The sequence below is a fragment of the Lissotriton helveticus genome, chromosome 5_1 (genome assembly GCF_964261635.1).
Source record: "Lissotriton helveticus chromosome 5_1, aLisHel1.1, whole genome shotgun sequence".
Classification (NCBI taxonomy): domain Eukaryota; kingdom Metazoa; phylum Chordata; class Amphibia; order Caudata; family Salamandridae; genus Lissotriton; species Lissotriton helveticus.
Window position 1 is genome coordinate 661,104,639 of NC_136065.1, and position 24,347 is coordinate 661,128,985.

The 24,347-nt window shown below is 49.5% G+C and overlaps 1 protein-coding gene across 2 annotated transcripts in view; it reads right to left on the reverse strand.

The window, feature by feature from the left end:
• The window catches only part of HIF1AN (hypoxia inducible factor 1 subunit alpha inhibitor), a 182,060-nt gene that overhangs the window by 23,271 nt on the left and 134,442 nt on the right, over positions 1 to 24,347 (reverse strand). For both annotated transcript variants that reach the window (XR_013594767.1, XM_078643060.1), the window contains exon 7: positions 9,408 to 9,518. Coding sequence is in view for 1 of the 2 variants with exons in the window: in XM_078643060.1 (XP_078499186.1) it covers positions 9,408 to 9,518 (111 nt within the window). In the remaining variant the exon portion in view is untranslated. The remainder of the gene's footprint in view (positions 1 to 9,407; positions 9,519 to 24,347) is intronic.

Genomic DNA, 24,347 nt, shown 5'->3' on the forward strand with positions numbered 1-24,347 from the left:
CTGTGGTAATGCCTTCCCAGACTGGCAGGAACTGCTGAAGTCTTCCCCCGACCGGTGTTATATGGTCTGGGGGCAGTGACAAGACACTGTTTATTGGTGGCGGAGGACCTGGCATTATTATTTCCTCGTCCTCTGCCTTTGGTGCTGTTCCCCCGGTATCCACCCATATTGCTTTTGTTATAGGTGGTTTGTGTTCCTCCTTTGTTGTATTGGGCTTGCTGTGATGCTTGACCTCTAGAAGCTCCCCTGTTACCGGAGCGACGAAAGGAACCGCCCCTGAACTGCTGTGACTGCAGAGCTCCCATGGATTTGGCTGTCTGTGTCTTTTTTCATTTTTTCTAGGGTCGTGTCTACATCGGGACCAAATAGAAAGTCAGGGTTAACTGGCTGATTGAGCAGAGTGGTTTGGATTTCTGGCTTGAATCCAGAGATACGGAGCCAGGCATGTCTTCTGAGCATCACACTTGTGTTGATGGCCCTAGCTGCTGTGTCTGCCGCATCTAGCGCACACTTAATGGATGCGTTTGTAATTAGCTTCCCTTCCTGTATTAGCATTTCTGCTCCCTCCTTATAAGCGTCAGGCAGGTGTTGTAGTAGCTGCTCTAACGTGTCGTAATGAGCCCTATCATATCTGGCTAATAGGGCCTGTGTATTTGAGATTCTCCAAATATTTGCCGCTTGAGCCGCTACACGTTTGCCGGAAGCTTCAAAGATTTTGGATAGTTCGTCCGGAGGAGGAGCATCACCACTTGTTTGAGAGTTCGCTCTTTTACGAGCATTAGCCACCACCAAGGAGTCCAATGGGAGCTGGCCTTTGATATATGTACGGTCTACAGGCGCAGGCTTGTATTTCCGTTCAATTCTGGGGTTTACAACCGTGCCCTTGTTGTTTCTTTGAAAATCTCACCAGCGTTTTTAAGGACACCCTTAAGCATAGGTAATGTTTTTACTGATTTTTCCGAAGTTGAGAAAGTATCAAACAAAAAGTCCTCTTCTACGGGGTCAGCGTGCATTTCCACATCATGGTTAGTGGCTGCTCTTTCAATTAATGCGCTAAGCGCAGCCGTATCTTCAGTAGGCGAGGTTTTGACTGTATAGGATTGAGTGTCAGGTGTGGCGTGTGGCTCACCAGGGTCAACAGGGTCAGTCCAGGGTTGAGACTCCTCTTGATCTGTGTCAATAGGATAAGTAAATTCATCCTCATTGTATCCTTCCCCCACATCCTCAGTGGTATGTGTGGGAGAATAGGCATATTCCTGTCCATAGGACTCTATAGGTTCAAAAAGAGCTGGTGAGGTAGCAGAGTCCCTTTTCTTTTTGAGTGGTATTTTGTATGACTCCATAGGATTTTCTGGAATGATCTTACGTTTATAGATAGTGAGTCTTCCAGTATCGGAGTCGATGAAAAGTTTAGACTGATTATCATAGGATGGCGCTTGGAACACCACATCCTCTTCCATGGGCTGCGTCCTTGAGGCCACCGACGATTTTGTTGTTGTGCCGGTGCTTTTTTGTAGCTGGAAAGCCTTAGGGCGCGCAGTCGGGGGCAGTCCGTACTTTATTGGTGGCGCAGGCCTTGGAAACGGACTGACCTGCTTTGAGGTTGGCGCCACTTTAGATGCGACCGACTTCATTGCATCAGGAAGCTGTTTGTGTCCATGCGTCGACTCGAGCTGTTGGTGCGCAGTAGGCACACTCTTCCGGTTCAACTTGCTATGCTCTTTTGGGTCGAGTTTGGTTTTCGACTCGAAGGCTTTAACCATTAGTTGTTTGGAGGCCTGAAGCTTCGGATCGATAGTCTTCTGAGCCTTGAGTCCTTTGTCAGTGTCACCATCTTTGGACTGCGTCAGCGTGACGTGCTTGACTTTAGATACAGGCTTCGTCGATCCGATCGTTGGTTCGACACCCCCTTTTGACCCCGAGGGCTTGATGACACTCTTTGATTTGATTGGATTCGAAGTCGTCGATCCGACAACTGTTGTTATCAGTTTCGGTTTTGATTTTGCCTCTGTTGGTTTCGGTTTCACCGCTGACTGTGGTTGATCGACCGATGGTTCTTTAGATATATTCTTAGCCGGGCAGTGAAGTGGGGCTATAGAATGTGGATGAAGATCTTGGCTAAGGCCTTCCGGCGATGCCTCGACCTGAGCCTTGGAAGGTACAGTGTAATTATCGGGCCCAGCGACTGCGGTTGGGCCTTGCTCATCGCTTGAGTCGTCATCGACAGCTCCGATGGCCTGTGCGTCGTCTCCTACCTCGACGACGTCTTCATCATGGACGTAGTCTTCGTCTTCATTATAGTTTGAGTTGTGCTCTGACGCGGGATCCGACTGTTGATCTGGATCCCCTTCTTCTACGCCCTCTTCGTCGTCAGCCCCGAAGATGTTCTCTGGGTCGGGCGCCATCTCCCGCGCCGACTGTCTCGCTGCGCGTCGAAGCCGAAGTGTTTTCTTTGACCTGAATCGAGAACAGGCCATGCAGCTGGCCTCGTCGTAGTCCAGTGATAGACATTTATTGCACATCGATGTGAGGGTATTTGGAGTTGCAAACGGGGCACCGTTTGAACGGGCTCCGTTCCATCGTAGATCGTTGATGGGGCCTTTGGTGTCGAAAAAAGGCAATCGGCCTTCGACGTCCGGCTTGAAGATCTGGAACAAGTACTTGGCACCGAACGAAAGACAATACCGACGCCCCTAGGGCCTTTTGGCCTAGAAAAATCGATTCCGAACGTGAGTTACGAAAGTACATCCGAACCCAATGGCGGAAAAAAACAATCTGAGGATGGAGAGGATGCCCATGCGCACTGTAGTCCAGGGGAGGAGCCACCTATCTTGTGATACTTCGAAGACTCTTCCAGGACAACAATGTGCAATTATCCGGACCCAACACTAGGCGGCGATCTATGCATAAGATGTGAATTCAGCAGCCCACATGCCTCGAACAGAAAGTTACTTACATGTAGCAATTAGTTCACCACTATGCACATCATCATTAAAATTGAACACAGAATATCCTGAGTAGTAGACACAGACCACTTGTAAATCAAAGGTAAAAGGAACAACCACAAGATAAAAATACTTAAATCAACTTTTTCTCTCTAGTTCGTATGTCAAGAGGTGTTCTTAAAAAATTAACAGTTCGGTACTTCTGCTAATGTAGCATGGCCTTTCATTTCTGTCTGCCACTCTCAAGTTCTGGGTAGAAATACCAGCTCCTGATCGAAAGAAGAAACAAGAACTGAGTGACATATTCTTCCAAAAGGAAGAACCCAAGTTTCAAGAAAACAAATGTCTGGTCTGTTTTCTTGATGCTGAAGTAATCAGAGGTATTCAGAATTAAAGGACCCAGCAAGGTAAATGAGTCTTTCTTCTAGAAACTTCTAAAAACTGCCGAATGGAAGAACATTTAAAGGCAAGACATTCTAGAAAAGAAAATTGTATTATCAGGAATGTACTTATTTTCTAAGTTATTTAACCTTATTTGAAGTGGGAGCCAGTGTATCACTGAAACCTGCAGATGGAGAATGCCATCAACTCGTCTGCATGCACTATTTCAGGAACTGAGAGTTTGGAAGGACTGAAACCCGCCTTCCCAACATACGATGAAACTTTAGAGCAGAGCGGAGCTGCTGCTGAGGAGGAGTCAACGAGGCCTGGTGTAGCGTTGTAGATGAAGGTCTGCATGCGAGAGCAGCTGAAATTGGCAAAGCACCACTATATTCAACACAGTGGGTTACTCTGTCACCACATAGAAGAAACTTTCCCAGGGCCACCACCATCCAGAAGACCAGACTAGGACGGCAGGACCTGACCCCAGACATCCATACCAACACAGCAACACCGCCATGCAACAATGCTGCGGCACTGGTGTGGCAGAAGTTTAGGGAAAATGAAGAAAAATGTGTCCCGGTACACAATTGTTAGTCCTGCTTTTCAAACTATGCATGCTTTTTTCAAAAGAGAAAAATTAAACAAAAGGTCATACGGAAAGCAGACTCGAGCGAAAAAAATACCTGCTGCTTTACAACAGTCAAGGTACTCCAGATGCAGCACACTAGTAAATGTTCCAGCAGTACATATAGACAGCTGACTGAAGGACATAGGATCTAATACAAAACTAATTCCATTCCAATAGTTTTGTCCAAGTGGACGACTTCTGCATATACACTTTATGAAGATACTGATGAAGCACCTGTATTACCGACAAGGGACAGTTCAATCTTCATCATGAGATATTTATAAATGGTCAAATACTGACAAATAGTAAGACTTGCCCTCCCTAGAGTAGGCGAGAGCTGTAAAGAAAGAAAGCAGGAAATATAGACCAAAACGGCATGAGCAACCAACACAGTTTTGTAGTGTGAGCAGAGCTTATTTGTGACTAGCTTTCAGGCTAAGAACAACAAAGAAAAGTATAACTACCTTTGGGACTGACCTCCAATTAGATTTCTTTTTATCAGATCAGTGCAATCGTCTTTAAGCAAAGCAAATAAACCCCAGCTTTCTACCTGGGCATTGCAGAGATATCGTGTCCAAACTGAGTGCTTATTAGTCCATAAGTGGAAGATGAAAACTGATAAAGGGAGTACTATTATAACCATCCTCCACTTGACCTGCTGTGAAGCCTCTGCAGCCAATGCCATATTTCATAAAAAAACTCTGGTTCATTAGTACTTTAGTGATTCCGCCAAAGACCACAACTACTTGTCGACTTCAAAGAAGAGAATTTTTTTGCCATGCAGAAGAAACCCAACAACAACACTCTAAGTATCACTCAAGATATAATAAGAATCTACGTGGGGCTTAGAAAATAAATAGGAAAAAAGGTAGTAGTCCACATGGTTGGCTGATAACACATCTTTCAGGGTTCTTTAAAAGAAAGGGGGGGGCACTGGTAATTCCTACAGTTGTCTAGCACTTCTGGATCAGCACCAGGTCCTTGGAGAAAAGACTGAAAATTGCATGGGGACCTGGCTTCGAGAGACCGTCAATTTGTGCTCAAACACAACATAAAGTAAGGAAAATCTGTAAAAGTTAATACAGATATTTCAACCCGGAAAGAAAATATCTCCTTACACCGCACATTCCAAATACGTGTGCACATAATGACACTAAATAGTAATTAAAAAGGCACTGCAGGAGAGTTAACATGGTTCCTAGTGGTATGTTTCCTTCGTTTTTTCCGGTGCCAAATAATCTGTACAGTTATTGGCAGTGAACAATAATGAAATGAAACTACAATTTATAAAGCAAACTACTACCCATGGGTGTCTAGGCGCTAGAACCGTCTGGTGGATAGAACAGTAGAGGCAATAATTTAACCAACTTAAGAATAAGGTAGCCAATGAAAAGCAGAGCGGAGAACCCTATTTGTTGTTAAACAACCACGTTTTGGGAGCCTTACGAAAGGTAAGGAGGTTGTTGATACATTTTAGCTTGAGTGGACTTGAGTTACATAGTTTGGCAGTAGCCACTGCAAAACCAATGCCTTCCCAAGTGGCACTCCTTACACTTACGACTTTAGGGCAACAGTAGCTATATGTTGTTCACTAAACCAAAAGTTACAGTTACGACCTAAAACGAAAGACATTATCAACTATGCGATTTAGTGTGAGGGGGGGGGCAAATGTGGTTCTCTAATCTCATCTTTTTTAACCCCATTTCTTAGGTAGCTGTATTTAAACATATTTGGAATGACAAGGAAGAACATGGGACGCTGCAGCAAAATTATTCCAGGCTTTTCAAATAAGCCCTTATTCTCTAATGCAGTTTATAAGACCCATCTCCCTTTTCATATGCTATTTTACTGTGCATACACAGCGCTTACAAGGATGAGAAGGCTGAAATCCTGGGAAGGCCCACAAATACATTTTTCTCAATCTAACTTTCTCAGAAGCACTTGCATTCAGAATCCGTATGTTCTTCACAAGCCCTTCTATGTAGCCTAAACCCTGCATGAGCTGTACCACAAAAAATAAAGCACATAGCCAACTTTCTCACTTCCATTTAGGAGTATTCAGACCTTACCTTCTCACCATTACCCTGTGTGAGGAGCCCAGCTGTAACACCACATTACACCCTCCACCCCTTCCAAGATGCCTCGATTACAAGTTACCGCTGCACTGTAGCGTAGTGGCATCAGGGATACATTGCTACATTTCTGTTAGGTCTTCCAGAAACCAGGGAGGAAGAGCAGAGTATAAACATCATTATCGATTAAATATCCAAGGCTCGAGGGGAGGAGCCAAGCTCGCGTCCGAGATGGCCGCGTTTTAGCTCGGCTCCGTTCGCCTGCCTGTTTTTATCAGCTATCCTGCCGTTATCCTGCCCCGGGAAGCCCTCTTTGCTGTGCTATAGTGCTAAGACGCCTTGCAGGCACTCACCTTTTGCTCCGGTGGTCCTGGGTGCCGCGGATCCTGTGCTCCGCTCCCGCTCGCTTCGGGGCCTCCGGGGCGGGCTGGCCTGGACCTTCTCGGCGGCGCCCGGACGGGACGGAGCACGATGATCGGCCCTTGATGGCGCAGTGGACGTGGTCGTGGAGGCCGTGGTGCGTGTAAGCCGGCTGTGCTCGCTGGCCGGCTCCGGTGGGCCGGAGGCCTTGGGTGGAGGCGCTGCCTTCCATTGACGGGGTTACTCGTATATCCGGCTTGCTCCCCCTTTGTTCTCCGGTCCGGCCATTTTGTTTTCCTCCGCCCGGACTCAGAGAACGGGACCGGCGGCACTGGGGAGCCGGCGAGTCCCCATCTTCTGGTGGTCCCCCTTCCTGCTCCGGGGTGCCCTGCCGCCGGTCGGCTGGTCTTCATTTGCCTCGCTGCTGCCCCGACGGAGATTGACGGCCGCCGCGGCCTCGCCGGGCTTCCAAGATGGCGGCCGACCCTGAGTGCCTCAGCTGGGCCTGGACGAGCGCTGGAGGCCCGCCGCATGGCCCGGGTGCCGGATACTGTAAAGGTTTTCCTACACTTACGGATATCCTGGATGCCCTGCACTCCTGGCGAGCTTCTGTGGCTGCACCCGTCTTCACCCTGGAGGTCGTTCCTCTCTTCGGGCCGTTCGGGCCCCCAAAACCGGGTGTGGCTTCACCGTTGCAGGGTGCGGCTGGAACTATCCTACGAAAAGTGGCCCCGGCGACAGCTGCGTCTGTGGGTGTGCGGAGCTCCATTGCCTTTCATCGTCCTGTGCTGTCTCCTTTGCCGCTGGTCCGGGGGCCGGATTCCGTCTGGCCTGGACTCAATGACTTTTCCTGCCTCTTTTCGCCTCGACCGACCGGCCAAGGTTCCTATGCCAACCCAGCTGGGTCGGCCTCTCTTGAACTGTCCCTGAAACTGTGCCTGCATTGTGTGCGATGTTCCATGACTTTCCTGGATCTTCCGTGTTTTCCTCCACGTGTCTTCTTTGGACTGCCGTCTGATCTCCCTGTTCTATGCCTTCGGTTCTTCGCGGTCTGGTTCTTAGTGGATCGGACCGCTACAACTTTGGACAAACAAGGACAGGGCTGATACAAATTTGCCTCTGTGTGCGGTAGTCCTGTACTGGTTGGATGATCGGCATGTAACGGTATGATTATATGTGACTTTATGGTACTCCTGGAGTGTATCCTGATACTTTTCGACTTCCCGAGGGCTCTGCCCTTTGTTTCAGGCGGGTGGATGGGTGCAGATAATACTGTCTCTTGGCCCTCTCCCGTGTGTGTTCTTTTCCCTTTTTCCCTTCCCCTCCCCTCCCCCGTTTTTGTCTTTTGTTTCCGTCTTTTCTTTGCTCTTCTATATTTCGGGTTCTAATTAGGGCGACAGGCACGCTGCTGGGGGGTAGGCCATAGCCTTCTGCAGGGGTGCAGGGTGGGCTAGAGGGGTGGGTGGGGGGGTCTGTCATTTTGGGGGGTCTTTTTCCCCCCTTTTTTTCTCTCCCCTTTTTTTGTTCTATGGCTCTTGAGTATTCGCTTTTTCGGGACCCTGTCTCGTCATGTGTCCCCCTGGGGTGTTTCTGATGCATTGACCTTCCGGTCGTATTGTGATTTTGGTTCGCTATGTATTCTGTCATCGACCTTTAATGTATGCCGTGTACCGGTTTCTGTTTTCCTGCTTTGTCGCCGGGGGGCGCGTGGTTGGGTAGGAGTCCCTTCTTTTCTCCTTTTTCTTCCTTCCCCTCCCTCTTCATGGGGGATCTCCTTCCTTTTGTTGGGGTGCGTATCTTATTGCTTTTCACGATGGGGTCTTTTATTTATGTTTGTTAAGTCGGGTTGTTGCTGTGGTGGGTGGGCGCTGGACGGCGAACGCCATTGCCTCTCCTTGTGGTACTCCAATTGTGCTTGTGTTTATCGATATGTTTATTTCGTGTTGGCTTTATCCTGTATTTTTATGATCGCCGGACCGCGGCTCACCACGGCCCCTCCCTTGTTGTATGACTCACTGCCCATCATGATTCTGTACTCCCCGTTCCCGTAAAAGAAAATCAACCTTCCAATATCCTGTTCCTGCTGATTGCTCTATGGCTTTTGGTTTATCTCCTGTGTTTTTACTGTCATATTCTGTGGACAAACTTGTATTGCTAATTTTGCTTCTACTATGTGGTGGCCAGCCCGTCGGGTTGTAGGCCCGTATTTGTGAGCACTCTTTGTACAATAAAGGTTTTAAAAAAAAAAAAAAAAAAAAAATATCCAAGGCTCAAAGCAAGGACAGGCAGTTTTGTTTTCCAACAAATGGAGTTACTTTTGGGCAGAGTACGGTGATGGTGAGACCGCCACAACAGCCTGTCGGTGGCGGTCTCACCACCATCATTTGCACGTTTTCCGCCAAATATATTATAAAGGCAGGTGGAAGGATGGTGGGCAGAAATCCCGACCGCCACAAATCCCAACGGGCTCCTTGAGCCCGCCGGTGCGGTGGAGGGCCTCCCATTCGCTTATATGGTGGCTTGCCAACCAGGCACCACCGTAGGGATTACGATGTCCCTTTCCGACCGCCTGTTCATGCAGTTAACCAGCCATGAAAAGGCAGGTGGAAAGGCCTTCCATCCTGGCCCTAAGCTATGAGCACTACAGAACTCTGCACCATGGGGCAGGCACTGCATGGTGCCTGCCACGTAGTGCAGGGATATGTGCGGTGTCCCTTTTTTGGATTGCGGCTGTGCTGCAACCAGCAGCACCCGCCACAATGCAAAATATAGCATCCTTATGCCTACTGCGGGACTGCCAACAGCCTGTCTGGCAGTCCCATCTGTCTTCCGCCCGCCATCGTAATCGGGCCCTTTGTTACGAAAAGAGCTACGCTGCTTACTTACAGGTAGTGATGTTCAGGATTTCCCTATCTAGATATATGCGATCTTAAAGAACACATTCACCTCATTGATACAGCACAACATCACACTTAATTTTTCTTAGAATCTAAAAACCCCAGTAAGATTTTACCATACCTCTTTTGGGTTTCCCAATGCCTCTCCCAACATCTTCTCAATGTTTCTCATGATTGCTACTTTCTGGTGAGCCTTCAGGGGATATTCTATTCTCTTTGGCGTTGGCGCACCCTACAACACAAAACAAGAACATTAGACTGTGCCAGTGTGAAATGCAAAAAATATTCAATTGAGTATTTAGTAAACATAACAGTCAATTTCAGTTGTGTATTATTTTGCAATGCGTGTCAATTTTAGAATACAAGCGAACACTTGTCTTAAATTCATTTAGTGAAATATCTTCAACTAAAACATTTTTTAATGACACTAATTTGCAGTAAACCACAAACAATAGATGAATCATGAAGATGGTTATTGCAGACATAATCAAATGCACATCATAAATACTGAAGTTTATTACACAGATGCAAAAATGATAATCAATGTAGAACTGGTGCATCTCTAGTCATTTAACTGTTCATTGTTAGGTACCAATTCTGGACCGACATTCAGTAATGCCCTTTCAAAGAGAAACTGCTGCTACTTTATGTTACAGATTAATCTAATCTTTAATGTTTTGCATTGTATTACAGGATTTGTAAGTACTTCTAACTCCCTGAGGTGGCTACAAACGGTTCCGTTCATCGGTTCCTCTGCACCCTATGGAATTGTAGGTTTGCAAGTATTTTGCATATATTATGTCCTATTGTAAAGATGTTGGGAGATTAAACACATGCTTCAAAGATGGTGGGTGTACGTCACTGTGCATAAGTGTGAGAGTAGACATTCAGGATTACTAGCAAGGATGAAAAGTGATAAACTTGTATTGTACCCGGGAACTCAATGAATGTCAATTCCTATAATTCTTGCAAATATCTGGTTCCAAAGATTGGCGGTCTGGACAGAGAATGAACTTCCATCAAACTTCAACTTTTTTGATCTGATGCTTAATACATTTCTTTCTTAATATGCTTGTGTTTGCAGTCCTGTACGTTAAATTACATGATTTGTTCAAGAAATTTACTACAATTTACTTAAGAAATCGCCAATTACCTTGTAAGATTTTAATGACGTTACTGACCGCACTGGAAAAATTGGTAATCATTCAGAAATTATTCTGTGCGGCTGTATCTTTATTTTAGGCTCTTCCTTAAGTATATCTGCTCTCCCTTTTGTGTCTACTCTATTCTTTGCTCTATTAAGTACTCCTCTTTGATAGCCTCCCACATCAAATCTTTTCATTCTTTCATCTGCCCTTTTTGAAAGTCTAGGTCCCTGGAGCAGTTTCTTTTCATACGCAACAGTTCTCCGCATGGGATACTTTATCAATTTACTGGGATGACTACGGGCAGCATGTAGTATCGAATTGCCCACTGTCGGCTTCCTATATAGGGCTGTACAGATCTTATTGTCACTGATCAACACGGAGATCAAGAAAACTAACCTGTGTGGAAATAATTTCACTGGTGAACCCGAGATTAATGTCATTGTTGTTCAGGGATGCTATGTATGCCTTCGCGGACTCTTCAGTCCCTCGCCAAATGAACAAGTCATCGATATATCTTCACCAGCTTATTATCTTCTCAACGTACTCATCATAGGCATCTGACCAGGCCACCCCCGCTCCTCCCACCAGCCTACAACAGAGTTCAAATAGCTGGGGTAGAAGCAGATGCCCATGCCTTGTATTTGTACCGTTCATGAAAGATGAATATATTGTTATGCAAGCAGTAGTCGACAAACTATCTGCATCTCACTGTGTTCCATATATTTCAATGGGCGTCCCTTAAGATAATATCTTACTGCCTTAGTCCATCTTTGTGGGCTGTACTAGTATATAGGCTGGAAACATCAAGCCCTATCATCAGACATCTGTCTCCCACATAGTCTCCTCGATCTGTTGTAGAAAGTCCTTGGTATCTCTGATGTACGACGTCAATTGATATACAAAGGTCAACAGGAAGTGATCAACATATGTGGACATGTTCTCAGTCAGACTAACTATGGACGAGACTATGGGACATCCCGGTGGATTGGTCCTGTTCTTATGGACCTTAGGTAGGTGATAAAAGGTTGCTAACCTTGGATACAGAGTTGCAAGAAACTGGAGCTCTTCTGTCGATGGCATCCCTTTACGATACCTTTTTTCAATCAGACTCTGAAATTGCTTCATACTGTTGGTGTATTCTTCATTCGTAGTTGGTGCATAACTATTTCTATCAGTCAGTTATCTGAGTGCGTCTCTACAGTAGTTCTCTCTCGTCTGCATCACTATGTTGCCTCCTTTGTCTGAAGATTTACAGACAATGGTTTGGTCTTTGTGTAGATCTTTCAATGCCAGTCTCTGTTTGTAGGTCCTGTTCATTTCAGTTTTGTCTTTGTTACCTTTGATGCGTAAGGCAATTAGATCTCTGTTCACATTCTCTACGAACACGTCAATCGCATCTATTTGCATCTGTGGCAAGAATTTCGATGTTGGTTTGAAGGGGCTCGGCAGCCCAACTTGCATTATCCCCAAGTTCTCTGTTCTGTCCATACTATGGCAAATATCTTCCACATGAGGGGACTTCTAAAGATGAAACTCTTCTAGCATAGCAGGCTTTCTAAATCATTAGCCGTTAAAATGTCTATGTATGTCAATCCATCTCCCTGTGTCGTCTTTGGCTTTCCTGGAGCTCTCAGTTTGAAGAACTTATATAGTTTTAGTTTTCTTGCACATTTAAAGAGATTGATCCTAGTATGTACGTCGGCAGAAAGTGAGTCTCAGATTTAACACCGATTCTTACACATTTGTAAAATTTTTTAGACGTTAGGTAGAGGATTGCTAGATTCTCAGTTATCTGCATTTCGCTCAGGTGGTGTGAGTTCAGGGGTTGCTTGTACTGCTTCCACCCGACCCTTCTCGTTGTTTTTCGCTTGCTCTTTGTTCCAGTGGTTTTCTCTTGCCACCACAAAGCCATATCTGCCAGATCAGGTTGAATTCCTCGTGAAAATGGTTCTTTGCTGATCTTGCAGGTGGATATATATTGCATGTATATATTTTTTGTACATTTTTAGGATCTGTGCCGTTTTCCCTACTTTTGTCTCTGTAATGATTCCCTTTTCTCCTTCTCTTTCTCAATGTGATTACACCCTTTTTCCTTCTAAGATGCCGCCACCCTTCCCATTCTGGGTCACTAGCTATTCACAGAGGCGTGATCATGCCTACTTCCAGGTTCCTTACTTGCGGTTCGCACACATACACTGCCACTCCAGCAGAGAGCCGCACAATGCTGCTGCTCCCGACCCACGTACCTGCTGTCCCCCGTGATCCTGCGACCCTTAGGTGACTTTATTGATCCATGCTACAGGATGGAGCCGCCCACCGCAGCTGCCACCTTACTTCAGCTTTAAAAGCCATTTAGCTAAAGTACTTCACTGCCGCAATAGATCTTGCCTAGGTAAGCCAAATTGCAGCATACCACTAGCTTAGCCTAGGGATTATGTTTGTCTCCGCTTTAATTTTCAACCCATGACCTCATCTACTTCACCAGCTGCAATTAATCCGACCGTCCTCCCGAACCCCCACTTGCTCATGACGTGCTAGCACGTCATCGGGCCGGTAAGGACGTTCTTTTATGTCTTACCTTTATATCACTAGAGTTCATGTACGATTTGGCTCAATAATTTCCACCCTTTCATTCACAGCTCTTCATAATGGCTGCGCTGGACGCCAACTCAAGTGCACTCGGGGCAGGACACCTTAAGCACTGCAAATCTGTTTGCATTGCTCTCAATCCCAATTGGCGTTTATCCTCTCACAGGTCAGCACCCCATTGCCACAATTCTAATACAGCAACCCTGTCACATCACGCACACAGTAAGGTTATTTTAGTAATAAATGTTTTTATTGAAGAAGTCAAGACGATACAGGTAACAACACACACGGGAGCTTGTCAATCAGGTCAATAGAGCTAGGGTGCGAGTGCCGCAATGGGTAGGGTAGACAGTATATAGAAATTGCAGTTATACACAGCAAGCCGCCTACAACCCAACCGGGCCGGCCGCGTTTCAAAAAAATGCAACGATAAAGAGGGCAGTTCCATCTCGTGTCTTCAGCCCGCACCCTCAGCTGGTGACCTAAAATATGGCTTATGCCCCTCGCACCACCGTGCCATTGGTCAACACACAATAAAACTATCATCCCCCGTCCCTAGACCCCCCTACCCGACCCATCCCACAACCAGTCCCCCCCTCACCAAAAAAACCCCATCCCCAACAAACCCAAACCCCCACCCCGCTGCCCCCCCTCAAACCCCCCCCCCGGGTGATCCATGGTCTTGTTCCGGCTAATCATGCTTCATCCCATTCCCGAACTGAGGGCAGGCATGGCGGTCCCCTCCGTAGGGGCAATCTCAGTTAATCTCAGCAATCGAAGGTACCTCGGACAAGTGACTTCCACAAACTCCGAGGACAGAAGAGCTAGGAACGGCTGCCAGAGTTCCGCGTACCTCGCCCCTTCCCCAGCTTTGTACAGAGAAAGTCTTTCCATACCCAGAACCAGCCACAGGCGGTGGAGCCACCCCTGATATGTGGGAACGTGGGACGTGCGCCAGTGGGTGACAATGTTCTGTAGCGCCGAGCCCAAAGCAATGGCTATCAAGCGCCCCCTTCGGGAGCGTAGGGGGTAGGTCAGTGCATTTGGGAGCCCTAGGATGACGTAGGACGGAAAACGCGGGATTTCAGTGTCGAAGTGTTTGTCCACATCATCTAGAACCTGACGCCAGTACTCCTGCAATAGGCTGCAGTCCCAAAGAATGTGCGTGAGGGTACCTAGCTGTCCGCAGCCTCGCCAACACAGGGGGTCTTTGGTACTGTCCATTTCATATAGGCGTTCTGGGGTGTAGTACCAGTAGGTCACCACCTTCGTTAGAGTGTCCGTGAGCCCCATATGGTATGCCGAATGTCGAGCCCTGTAGTATATACCCTCCCACTCTTTAGAAGTGAATGTCCTCTCCATCTCCCTCTCCCACCGTGCTCTACTCGCGCTGTATGTGTGCTGGTGTTGGAGTGTGAGCATTTTATATAAGTCAGAGATTAGCTGCTTATCCGACTTGCGAGTGATCAACCAATATTCGAAATTCGTCAGTTTCCGATCTGCATCCGGTCTCACCGTCTTACCGAGGGCCCAATGCCTAACTTGAAAGTAACGGAGCCGTTCGGTCTCTGGGAGGCCAAAGTCCTGGCGTAATTGCAGAAAGGGAATTATCCCTTCCGGACCCTATATCTGGCAGAGGGAGCGACAGCCGGCCGACTTCCATCGTTCGAAGGCCTTTCCATCCAGCCCCGGTTGAAAGTCAGGGTTGTCAAGAAAGGGGGTGAGAGGAGAGGGGGCGGTCGTGAGACCTTGGTCCACTCCCACCCGATCCCAGATCTCCAGCGGGACTCGCGTGATGTGGGAGGCGTACAAGTTGCGGGGCCTATGTATTTTGCGGATAAACGGGATTGCTTGTAATGTGCGCCCCGCTACTGCCTGGTCCTGAAATAACCAGTGTTTCCCGGACTCCCATTGGACCCACTCCGCCAAGAAGCGTAGTTGTGCCGCCTGGAAGTAAGCGGCCAATTTCGGAATCCCAATCCCCCCTTGTTCTGGCGCGAGCATCGCTATTTGGGCTTTTAGGCGCGGTTTCCTTCCGTTCCAAACAAATTGGGAAAGATCAGACTGCATCAGCTTAATCCACCCTGTTGGGGGGGCGAGAGGTATAGTGCGAAAAACATACAGAATCTGGGGTAGGACTGTCATCTTGAGCGCCGCAACCCTGCCCAACCAGGACAACGGGTAGTGTTTCCACTGCCCCAGCTCCTGCCGAACCCTCTGCCTGAGGCGGGTGTAGTTAACGTCCACTGTGGTCTGAAGGGAGGCCGCCAAGTCGATCCCCAGATAGGGGACCGTCTCCGTGGCCCATCGCAGAGGAAACCGGGCCTGCAGCGTGGCGCGTGTGTCTGCGGCAAGGGTGAGGTCAAGAGCCACCGATTTCGTCCAGATGACCGTGAAGCCCGCCACGCCTCCGAACCTGTCAAGGGCGGCCATGCAGGCCGGGAGAGAACCCCGGGGATCCGCAAGCGACAACAGGACGTCGTCAGCGTATAGATTGATGACATGGACGTTTGCCCCGAATTTGATGCCTCTAATTCCCGGGTCAGTTCGGATGAGCTGTGCCAGCGGCTCCATATAGAGGGCGAACAGGAGAGGAGACAGCGGGCACCCCTGCCTGGTGCCTCTCTCAATCTGGAAACGCGGGGAGGACAAGCCATTGACTAACGGAGGCCGAAGGAAACTTGTAGCAATTAAGTACTCTGGCCCGGAATTTGGGACCCATACCCACTTTTAGAAGGACCTTCTCGAGATATGGCCAATGGACCCTATCAAAGGCCTTCTCTGCGTCGATGGCTAGCATCATGTATTCGCCCTGCGTACGGGACGCCTTCTCAATGAGATGGGAGGGCCCGCTTGGTGTTGTCCGAAGTCTGGCGCTCGGGGATGAAGCCAGACTGATCCGGTTGAATGAGGCTTCCCATGTAGGGGCCCAACCTAGAAGCGAGGACGCTGGTGTATAATTTGAGATCAACGTTTAGAAGGGAAATGGGCCAGTAAGCCCCACAGTCCGTCGGATCTTTGCCTGGCTTGGGTATGACCGTGATAGCCGCTTCGAGCAAGTCTCGGGAGATCGCCCCGTCCTCTGCGAATGATGTAAAGAGTCTGGCTAAGAGAGGTGCGAGTTGAACACAAAAGGTCTTGTAGAAGCAAGCCGGAAAGCCATCTGGCCCCGGCGACTTCCCGAGTTTGAGCCGAGAGATTGCCGAGATAACATCCTCCGGGCGGATGTCTCGCTCCAAATTATCCACCTGTTCCTGGGTCAGGGCCGGCAACGGTATCTCTCCGAGAAAGGCCAATTCTGCCTCTGGGTTAGGCGGATCCGCCTCATAGAGGGTGGCATAGAAGTCACTGAAAGCCTCCGCGATTGCACAGTCACCGGTGACTCTGGTGCCATCGGGCCCCTTCAGTTCCTTAACCTCACGTTTCTGGGCTGTCGTACGTAATTTGTGTGCCAGAAGGCGCCCACATCTATCCCCTCCAGTGTAGTAGGCATGCTTCAGCCGCAAAGCTGCATACTCCGCCCTGTCAATGTCAAGCGCCGCAAGTTGCTGACGGGCAGCCCGTAATTGTCTCCAAATTCTCGGAGCTCCCGTCCTTCTGTGGATCTGCTCAAGCTCTCTGGTCTTTTGGGTGAGTTCGTCCCATTTGGCCTGGCGCTCTTTATTGTCCGCGGAGGAAAGCGAGATAAATTCACCTCTCAGCACAGCCTTGAGAGCAGCCCACTGCGTTGCAAGCGCCGTATCTTCATTATTGTTGTGGGACAGATAGTCCTTTATGGCGGCCTGGATTCTCGTAACCACGTCTTTCTTATAAAGCAAGGAGTCCCGGAGTCTCCACACCCTGCCCAAACGTGGCTCTCGTGGCCCTGTCAAGGTGACCGTGACCGGCGCGTGATCAGAAAGCGACGCTGTTCCGATTTCTGCATTGGTGACAAGTGGACGAGCCGCAGTGGAGACAAGCAGGTAATCTAGACGCGCATAGGTCCTACGCGCTGCTGAGTAATGCGTGTAGTCTGTTGCGCCAGGATGAAGCTCGCGCCAAGCATCCACAAGCCCAAGATCCCTCAAGCGAGCCAAGCCGGACGGCGACAAGGCGCCCACCTGACTAACGCGCTGACAGGAGCGATCTAGCGAATTGTCCAGGACCAAGTTCAAGTCACCCCCCAGCAAAATGTGACGGTCTACCGTGTCAGTCGCCTCTGTAAGCGCGGAGTGTATGAATTTTTCTTGGCCTTCATTTGGGGCGTAGATCGACCCAATCGTGTAGTTCAGGTGTCCTAACGCAAACCTGTAAACCAGCAACCGGCCCTTAATGTCTGCCACCTTACCCAAAACTGAACCCCTGAATGTGCGTGCCACCAGGATTGCCACTCCGGCCTTTTTCTCCGTGCAGGAGGAGAAAAATTGCAGGGGAAATTTGTTAGAATGGAGGCGGTGGCAGTCCCTAGCTAGGAGGTGTGTCTCTTGCAATAGGCAGATGTCAGCCTTGGAGCGCTCTAGAAGCAAGAGTACCGCCCTACGTTTCACTGGATTGTTCAGACCTCTCATATTGAGAGTGAGTACAACCAAGTCACCTATTGTTGTCCAATGAAGTAGTGACTGGTAGCATACCATCAGCCCAGCGCCCCAGACCAGCATTTGCAGACCCACCCACCTCCCAGCATTGCCGCCCGTTCCACCCCCGCCGCCTCATCTCTTCATTCAGCCCGTCGACCATGAACCACGAATCCCCCCCTCCCCTTCGTCCAACCCCATGGAACTCACCCAACTCCCAAAGATCCACCCCCCTCCCCCCCAACTGCCAACTATCACAGTATGTCCAAAAGAAGGTCATAGTCTCTCATCCAGGGATGAAAAGTAGTAAAAGGAAATAAAGTAAGGTAGTCTTACTGGAGTGTCCGGGAGTTTCTCTCCCGCCAACGGCCAGAGCGGACCAGCGAATCAGGCGATGTCTGGAGGCGGTCATCCCGTGGGGCCCGAACTACCGTCTGTGGCCACTGCGTCCACCGCGGCACGCTGGCCCGCTGCAATTTCCGTCGCCGGCGGTTTCTTAACTCGTCTCCTGCGTCGCTGCTGGCTCCATTGTGGCCTCCTCCCCTCGGTCTCCGGCATGGACCCCTTAGCCTCCGCATCCTCTGTCGGTGTTTCGATACCAAGCAACGAGCAAGCTTCAGTCACCGATCTGAGTTGGTATTGCTTATTGTCCAGTCTGAAGATTAGACGGAAGGGGTGGCCCCAGCTGTACAGAATACCCTTCTGCTGTAGGAAGGAGGTGACCGGCTTGAAGAGCCGGCGTTTGTGTAGCGTAAGCGCCGCCAAGTCCTGAAACAGCAATGGCGACGTGCCCTGAAATGCTATCGGATGGGACTGGCGCGCTTTGTGAAGGATTTCCTCCTTAGTGCGGTAATCCTGGACACACACCAGGATGTCGGGTGGTGGGGCCGTTGCAGGACGGGGCGGGCCCGTCCTGTGGGCCCTGTCAAGCTGCAGGGGCGAGTCTAACGGCCTCCCCAGCACGTAGTTGAAGAGTTCCTTGGCAAAGCGAAATACATCTTGAGTAGCGTCAGATGTGGCCACATTGCGAATGCGTATGTTATGCCGCCTAGAGCGGTTTTCCAGGTCTTCCAAGTGAAGCTGCAGATCCACCTGTTGATCGTGCAGGCGAATGATCTCCCGCTGCTGCGTTGAGAGTTCCGTTTCCCGCTCGTCGCCCTTAGTCTCCAAGTCCGCCACCCGCTCGCCTATGCCGTCCATTTCGCGTCGCACCTCTCGAATCTCACTTGAGAATTCAGTCTTAAGGGTTTGGATGTCGTCTCTCAGGGTGGCGAAGAGGGACTCCAGGAAGGCCTTCGTAATGGGTTCCGCACCCTCCTCCAGGGCCTGCTCCGCCTTCTTCGGCGCGAGGGCTGTGGCATCCTTCAGCTGAGGGGAGTGCGATTTAGCGAACATCTCTTTCACTGTCTTGCCTCGGGGCGGCCTACTCGTGGACATTCCTCCGTTGTGGGGGCTCAGGCGCCCCTTCCTCCGCTGCCCCCTGTCTAGTCGCTGCTCACCAGACGCGGCGAGTATGCCACCACCCGTTGGGCCCCCACGGGCTAATCTCTCTCAACTCCCCCTCCTCAAGTCGTGGCGTAGGATCGTGGTACGTCTCTCTCGTCCCCCGCTCTGCTCCCAGCTGCAGGCCCAACGTAGAGCCCAAGCTGTGGGATCGGGACCCTCGAGGAGGAAGAAAGTTCGGGCCCCCTGGGAGGCTGGGTGCCGCTGTTATCCGCTGAGGGTCAGGGCCCGCTAGTTCCAATACGTGCCCCCTGGGCAGCGTCTAGGGCCAAACAGCTCCAGGTGAGGGCCCCTGACGCGCTCTGCAGGCCTCCCCAATGAAGATCCTCGGGAGGCTCCGCTCGGTGTACAGGGAGGGAGGGGATGCTCCGGGACCGGGGCCCTTAAGGGGGCCCAACCAGTTCAATATGTGCAGGGCCCAGCAGGCCACGGGCCGAAATGCCCGCCGGGAAGCTCGCTGCCCTACACACCCCCACGCTGCTCCAGGGCCGCCTCGGCGCCCCCCCCCCCCTATCGTGCACAGAGGCCGCGCTCACCTCCGTGGTCCGGACAGCGCCCAGGGTCAAACAGCTCCAGGTGAGGGCCCCCGATGTGCTCTACAGGGCTCCCCCAGTGAAGATCCTCGGGAGGCTCCGCTCGGCGCCCAGGGAGGGAGGGGACTCTCCGGGACCGGGCCCTCACGGGGGCCCAAACAGTTCAATGTAGGCAGGGGCCAGTAGGCTTCGGGCCGAAATGCCCGCCGGGAGGCTCGCTGCCCCGGACACCCCCACGCTGCTCCAGGGCCGCCTCGACGCCCCCCGCCTCTCGTACGCAGGGGCCTCGCTCACCTCCGTGCTCCCTGCTTGCTGCCGCCGCCGCCGTCCTCAGCTATCTGTAGGGCTGACTCGCTCGTCTTGTCCTCAGGGCAGTTTCTCCACCTCGGCCTTTCCCCCGGCGGCACCCGTAGCCGGCTCCGCACCTGGGACAGTAGTTTGCGGGCGGGCATCGTCGCAGGCCCGACTGGGAACTTCCGCCCGGCTGCGCCCTCCGTCGTACTACGGCCTCGCTTTCAGGACGGATGGGGGGATGGGCTCTCCACTCCTCCGGGCCGTTGTTCCGTGGCGCTTCTGTCTACGGCGCCCCACGAGGCTACTTGCCGGTCCGCTCCGGTGCTAGAACGGCTCCGGCAGCCCAGACCAGAGAGTTCGGTCGAGAAAGGTGCCGGAACCGGTGCCTAATTCAGGCCGTTGGCAGGAGCTGCAGCGAGACGCGTCCGCTCACTCCGCCATCTAGGCCACGCCCCAGTAAGGTTATTTTAATCTACTTTGAATCCCTTATGAGAATGTTCCACGGTTGCAAGGGCAGCCTTCTCACCTTCATAGTGCTTGTATGTACGTCCTTCCATGTACATGCATGGCATGAGAGACTGCCGTTTTTAATCGGAATTAAGTCATTCTTACTATTGATTCTTCTTTTTCCTTCCCTCCTTCCTTTTTACCTCCTTTTGTTTGCTTCTTTTCTCTCTTATTCTTTTTGAACAAGCATTTCTCCTCTCAGGCATATATTCCAAGTACTGATGAGGGATCGAAACGTCGTCGACACAAAGTACCATTACTATTGTAAACATTCTTTGTTCTGATAAAAACAGCACTGGCACCTTATAAAAATAAGTGCCACTAATTGTAACGTATTTGAGGAGCTACTCCGGATATATGTCTGAGTTTTGTTAAACTAATTTGTTTGCTGTCCTGTTTGTTTTTTACTCTATGTTTTTGATTAATATTTATTGAAATCATTCATTATATGATCCTATTGAAAGTGGTTCTAGAAATTACTTGATATCTATGTGCAGTGTAGCAAATATTTCTTTGGAATGGCCCTTTTGTTACTCTATAAAAGATCTTGCAGGTTCGACCACACAGTTCCTTCTTCTGATTGTTCAGTGTCAGTCACTTCAGACTCAGAGGTGTCTCTGTGCTCCAATACTTTGCAGTTCTTATTGCTTCTCCGTTCACGTCGTGGTGAGTCATATTTTCTTGCGAATGTTTGTACTCTTCCCTGTTTGTAGTCTTGTGTGTCCTTGTCAAACTTCTCGTTTGTGCGGTTGAATTTTTCGCTCATAGGTTAGAGACTTTTTTTCATTCCTTCTTTTAATGTCTCTTTCTGCTTCCTCTATCTCCTTTAATGTTTTTTCACGATCCCTCCATGCAAATTTCACCAAAATTCCAAGCATACCTTTATCAGTTATCAGCGATCTTTAGTTGATATAAAAGGAAATGCTTTATTGTAAGTAGCATTGGGCTTCAAGGGTTCACTAATTGGCTTTTGGGCTTCAGCCCCCCTAATCCCAACATCGACGTTTCTGCTTTGCTCGTGGCTCGACACTATTGGGCAACTCTGCCCCCTGTATCCCTGCCTCCTCACACTGTCTGTTCTGACGCATTTGCAAGGGTTTAACATAGTTTTTCCATCTCCTGTTAAAGCGAGGACGCCATTACTTCACGCCTAATGATGCTTGAAGGGAGATGGACAACCAGAGTGTAAAGTTTGTTGACTCGTTTTCTGTGGTGCTGTCTGAGGCCTGGTACAGCCTAGCCACATTGAACGAGCACCAGGTCAACAATAGCTGGTCACATCACAAAAGGTGAGGCTTAATGGCTCAAATACGGCATTTTGTCCCATCTCCAGGCTGTATGCAGATTGCCGATGTGCAACAAGTGGACGTTAGTCTATTAATTATCTTGATTGGTGTTGCTCCTGGTACCTTCAGCCACCCCCACCCCTTTAACCTGACTGTCCCTATTGTAATTGCATTTGAATAGCACCTAAAACCTCAACAGATGTCGAGGAGCATCAGCTGAAGACAGCACGGTATGCCATGGGGTAGTGTTTGGTTGAATGTGTGTTGAATTGCTTTCATGTCTACTCTATTTGGGAAGTCTTTTGGGGTCATGCATGTCTAGAAGTGTGCTTTTCAGTGCTTGTCGGTGTGATGGTGCGAAGTAGGATCAAGGAGTTGGCAGTGGCTGAAGCTACTTTGTTGTACAGGCCCCTGCACAATTTGTGGCCGATTATCTTGGAAGGAATGCACCTTCTGACGTAGATACACGTTCTGTATAATGTTAGTCACTGGGGAGGCGCAGGAGGGAGGTGGGAGCTTGCAGAAACGGATGCAGAGCGCTAAGTCAGCCGTAGTGCAGCTTATTATTATGTAGCAAGAGATGAGGCACAGCAGCCACAATGTTCTACAACATAGCCAAAAGTTCTGGCTAAACACAAACTCCAAAGGCGAGACATATTGGCTATGCCAATGCTTGTTATAACTTTGGTGCAGTTTGACGAATCTTATCTAAACTTTTAAAACAATTGTGTCCAGACAGCAGCAGCGATTTGCATTTTTAGGGTGATTCGTCAAGCGAGGGCCAAGAAAAAAGCGGCCCTAAAAAGCTTTTTCCCCATGCAATTTTCCATAGGGATTTTAGATACGACTACAGCCCGAACCGCTAAATGGAATGACACCAAATTTGGCTATATCTTGGTCCAGAAAGAGTGCTGTTGTAATCTTGCTTTTCTTTTCCTCCCTTTCTTTTGGTATGTTGTGCCAGAGCTTGCCTCAGAATGTTGGCATCCCTCTGGCAGTCTTGGAGAGTGGGTGACAGAATAAAGACTATTCTTACTTACATCTGCCTCAGAGTTGCTTCTTTACAACAAGTGCTTTTTGTCTTTTAGTGTAAATCTGTTCAGTAGTTTTGGAGTTATTAAATGGAAAAAGATTTTTGTATATCTAGAGACACAGATCCACCACATATTACATCACTCATGACATCTTCTATGACATCACTGATAATATCACTGCAACATTTGAAGTAAAACTATAGATGAGAAAACTGTATGGCGGAGCAGTCAGTTATAGTTACCTTAGGGCATGACTTCTAGTTACTTGAGATAACTAGAATGGAACCCACAATGGGGCAGGAAAAATACGAACACAAAAAAATAGACAAAAATACAGCAATCCCACTGGGGCCGGGCCGCATTTATTTATAATAAGCTCCAGGGTGTCTACCCCCGGGGATGTGCTTATAAAGAGAGGAAGGCCTGTGTGGGACTCCTCCCTGAGCCATTAGAGGCCCCAGCAAGCCCACCCCCTGGGCCGATGTTATTTATGGTGAAGGGGGCAGTGCAGCCCACCCTCCCTGAGCACAGAAAAACCCCGGGGCCAAACATTTCCAAAATGAGGAGGGGGCCACGTAACACTAACCCCCCCCCCCCCCCACCCCCCCCTTCCCCAGAACATCCCCAGGCCGATTTCTTTAAGGAAGGGGGCGGAAGCAATGTTGTCTCCCACTGGATGCGGGGAGTCAGTCCCCACCGTGTCGCCCAATGACATTGTGGTGGGTGCCCTGGTAGGCAACAGCGCACCCACCTATTATTGTAGTGGGCCCCGGAAGAAGGAGTCCCCAGGGCCAAAATGAGACTTGTGCCGCCCCCCCTTGAAACTGTGCCAAGGCCTGAGGGATCAGGTCCCCGTGGCCAAAATCGGTTTGGGGAGGGTGGCTACGTGCCCCCCCCTCCACATAAAATTTGCTCCTGGCCCCGGGGGATGGGGCCACAGGGCCGAAATCAGTCGAGGGAGGGGGGCATGTGCCCCCTCTCCCTCAAAATTGCACCAGACCCCGGGACATGTGGTCTACCGAGCTGTGTGCCCCCGCCCCATAACATTTACACTGGGCACTGTGCCGATGGCTACTTTGGGGCCAAAATCAGCCAAGGAAGGGGAGCTACATTTCCCCCCTCCGTAAACAAGCAAGGTGGGCCAGGGGAATGAAGATAATAGAGTGGCCCTGCAAGATGAGATCCCACGGGGCCCAACAAATAAGTGGTCCGGGGTCAATAACGGTTGGGGAGGGGGGCCCTGCCCCTATAATTCCATTTTATTTTTATTTTTTTTGAAAAAGGTCCTTGGGTAGGGGTCCTTTGGCCTTGCGCAGCATGGGGTTTGCTATATTAGAGAGTGTTGGCTGCAAGCCGCGCAAGGTTGAAGGTTGCATTTACGTATGGTAATTATTACTTTATGTTTTTAAAAAAACCTGCAATTTTACTGAAAAAGACAAAAGGTTGAAGGAACATTATAATGAGATGTTATAAAAGGATCTGTTTAAAAAAAACTTCAAAAGTCCCCAAAAAAAACAAAGGTTAATGTAAAGTTATAGTTTGATGAATTTGTCTGTGACAACATTAACGTTTTGAACAAAAACTAAAAATACGTGCTTCAGCTGTTTATCAGCC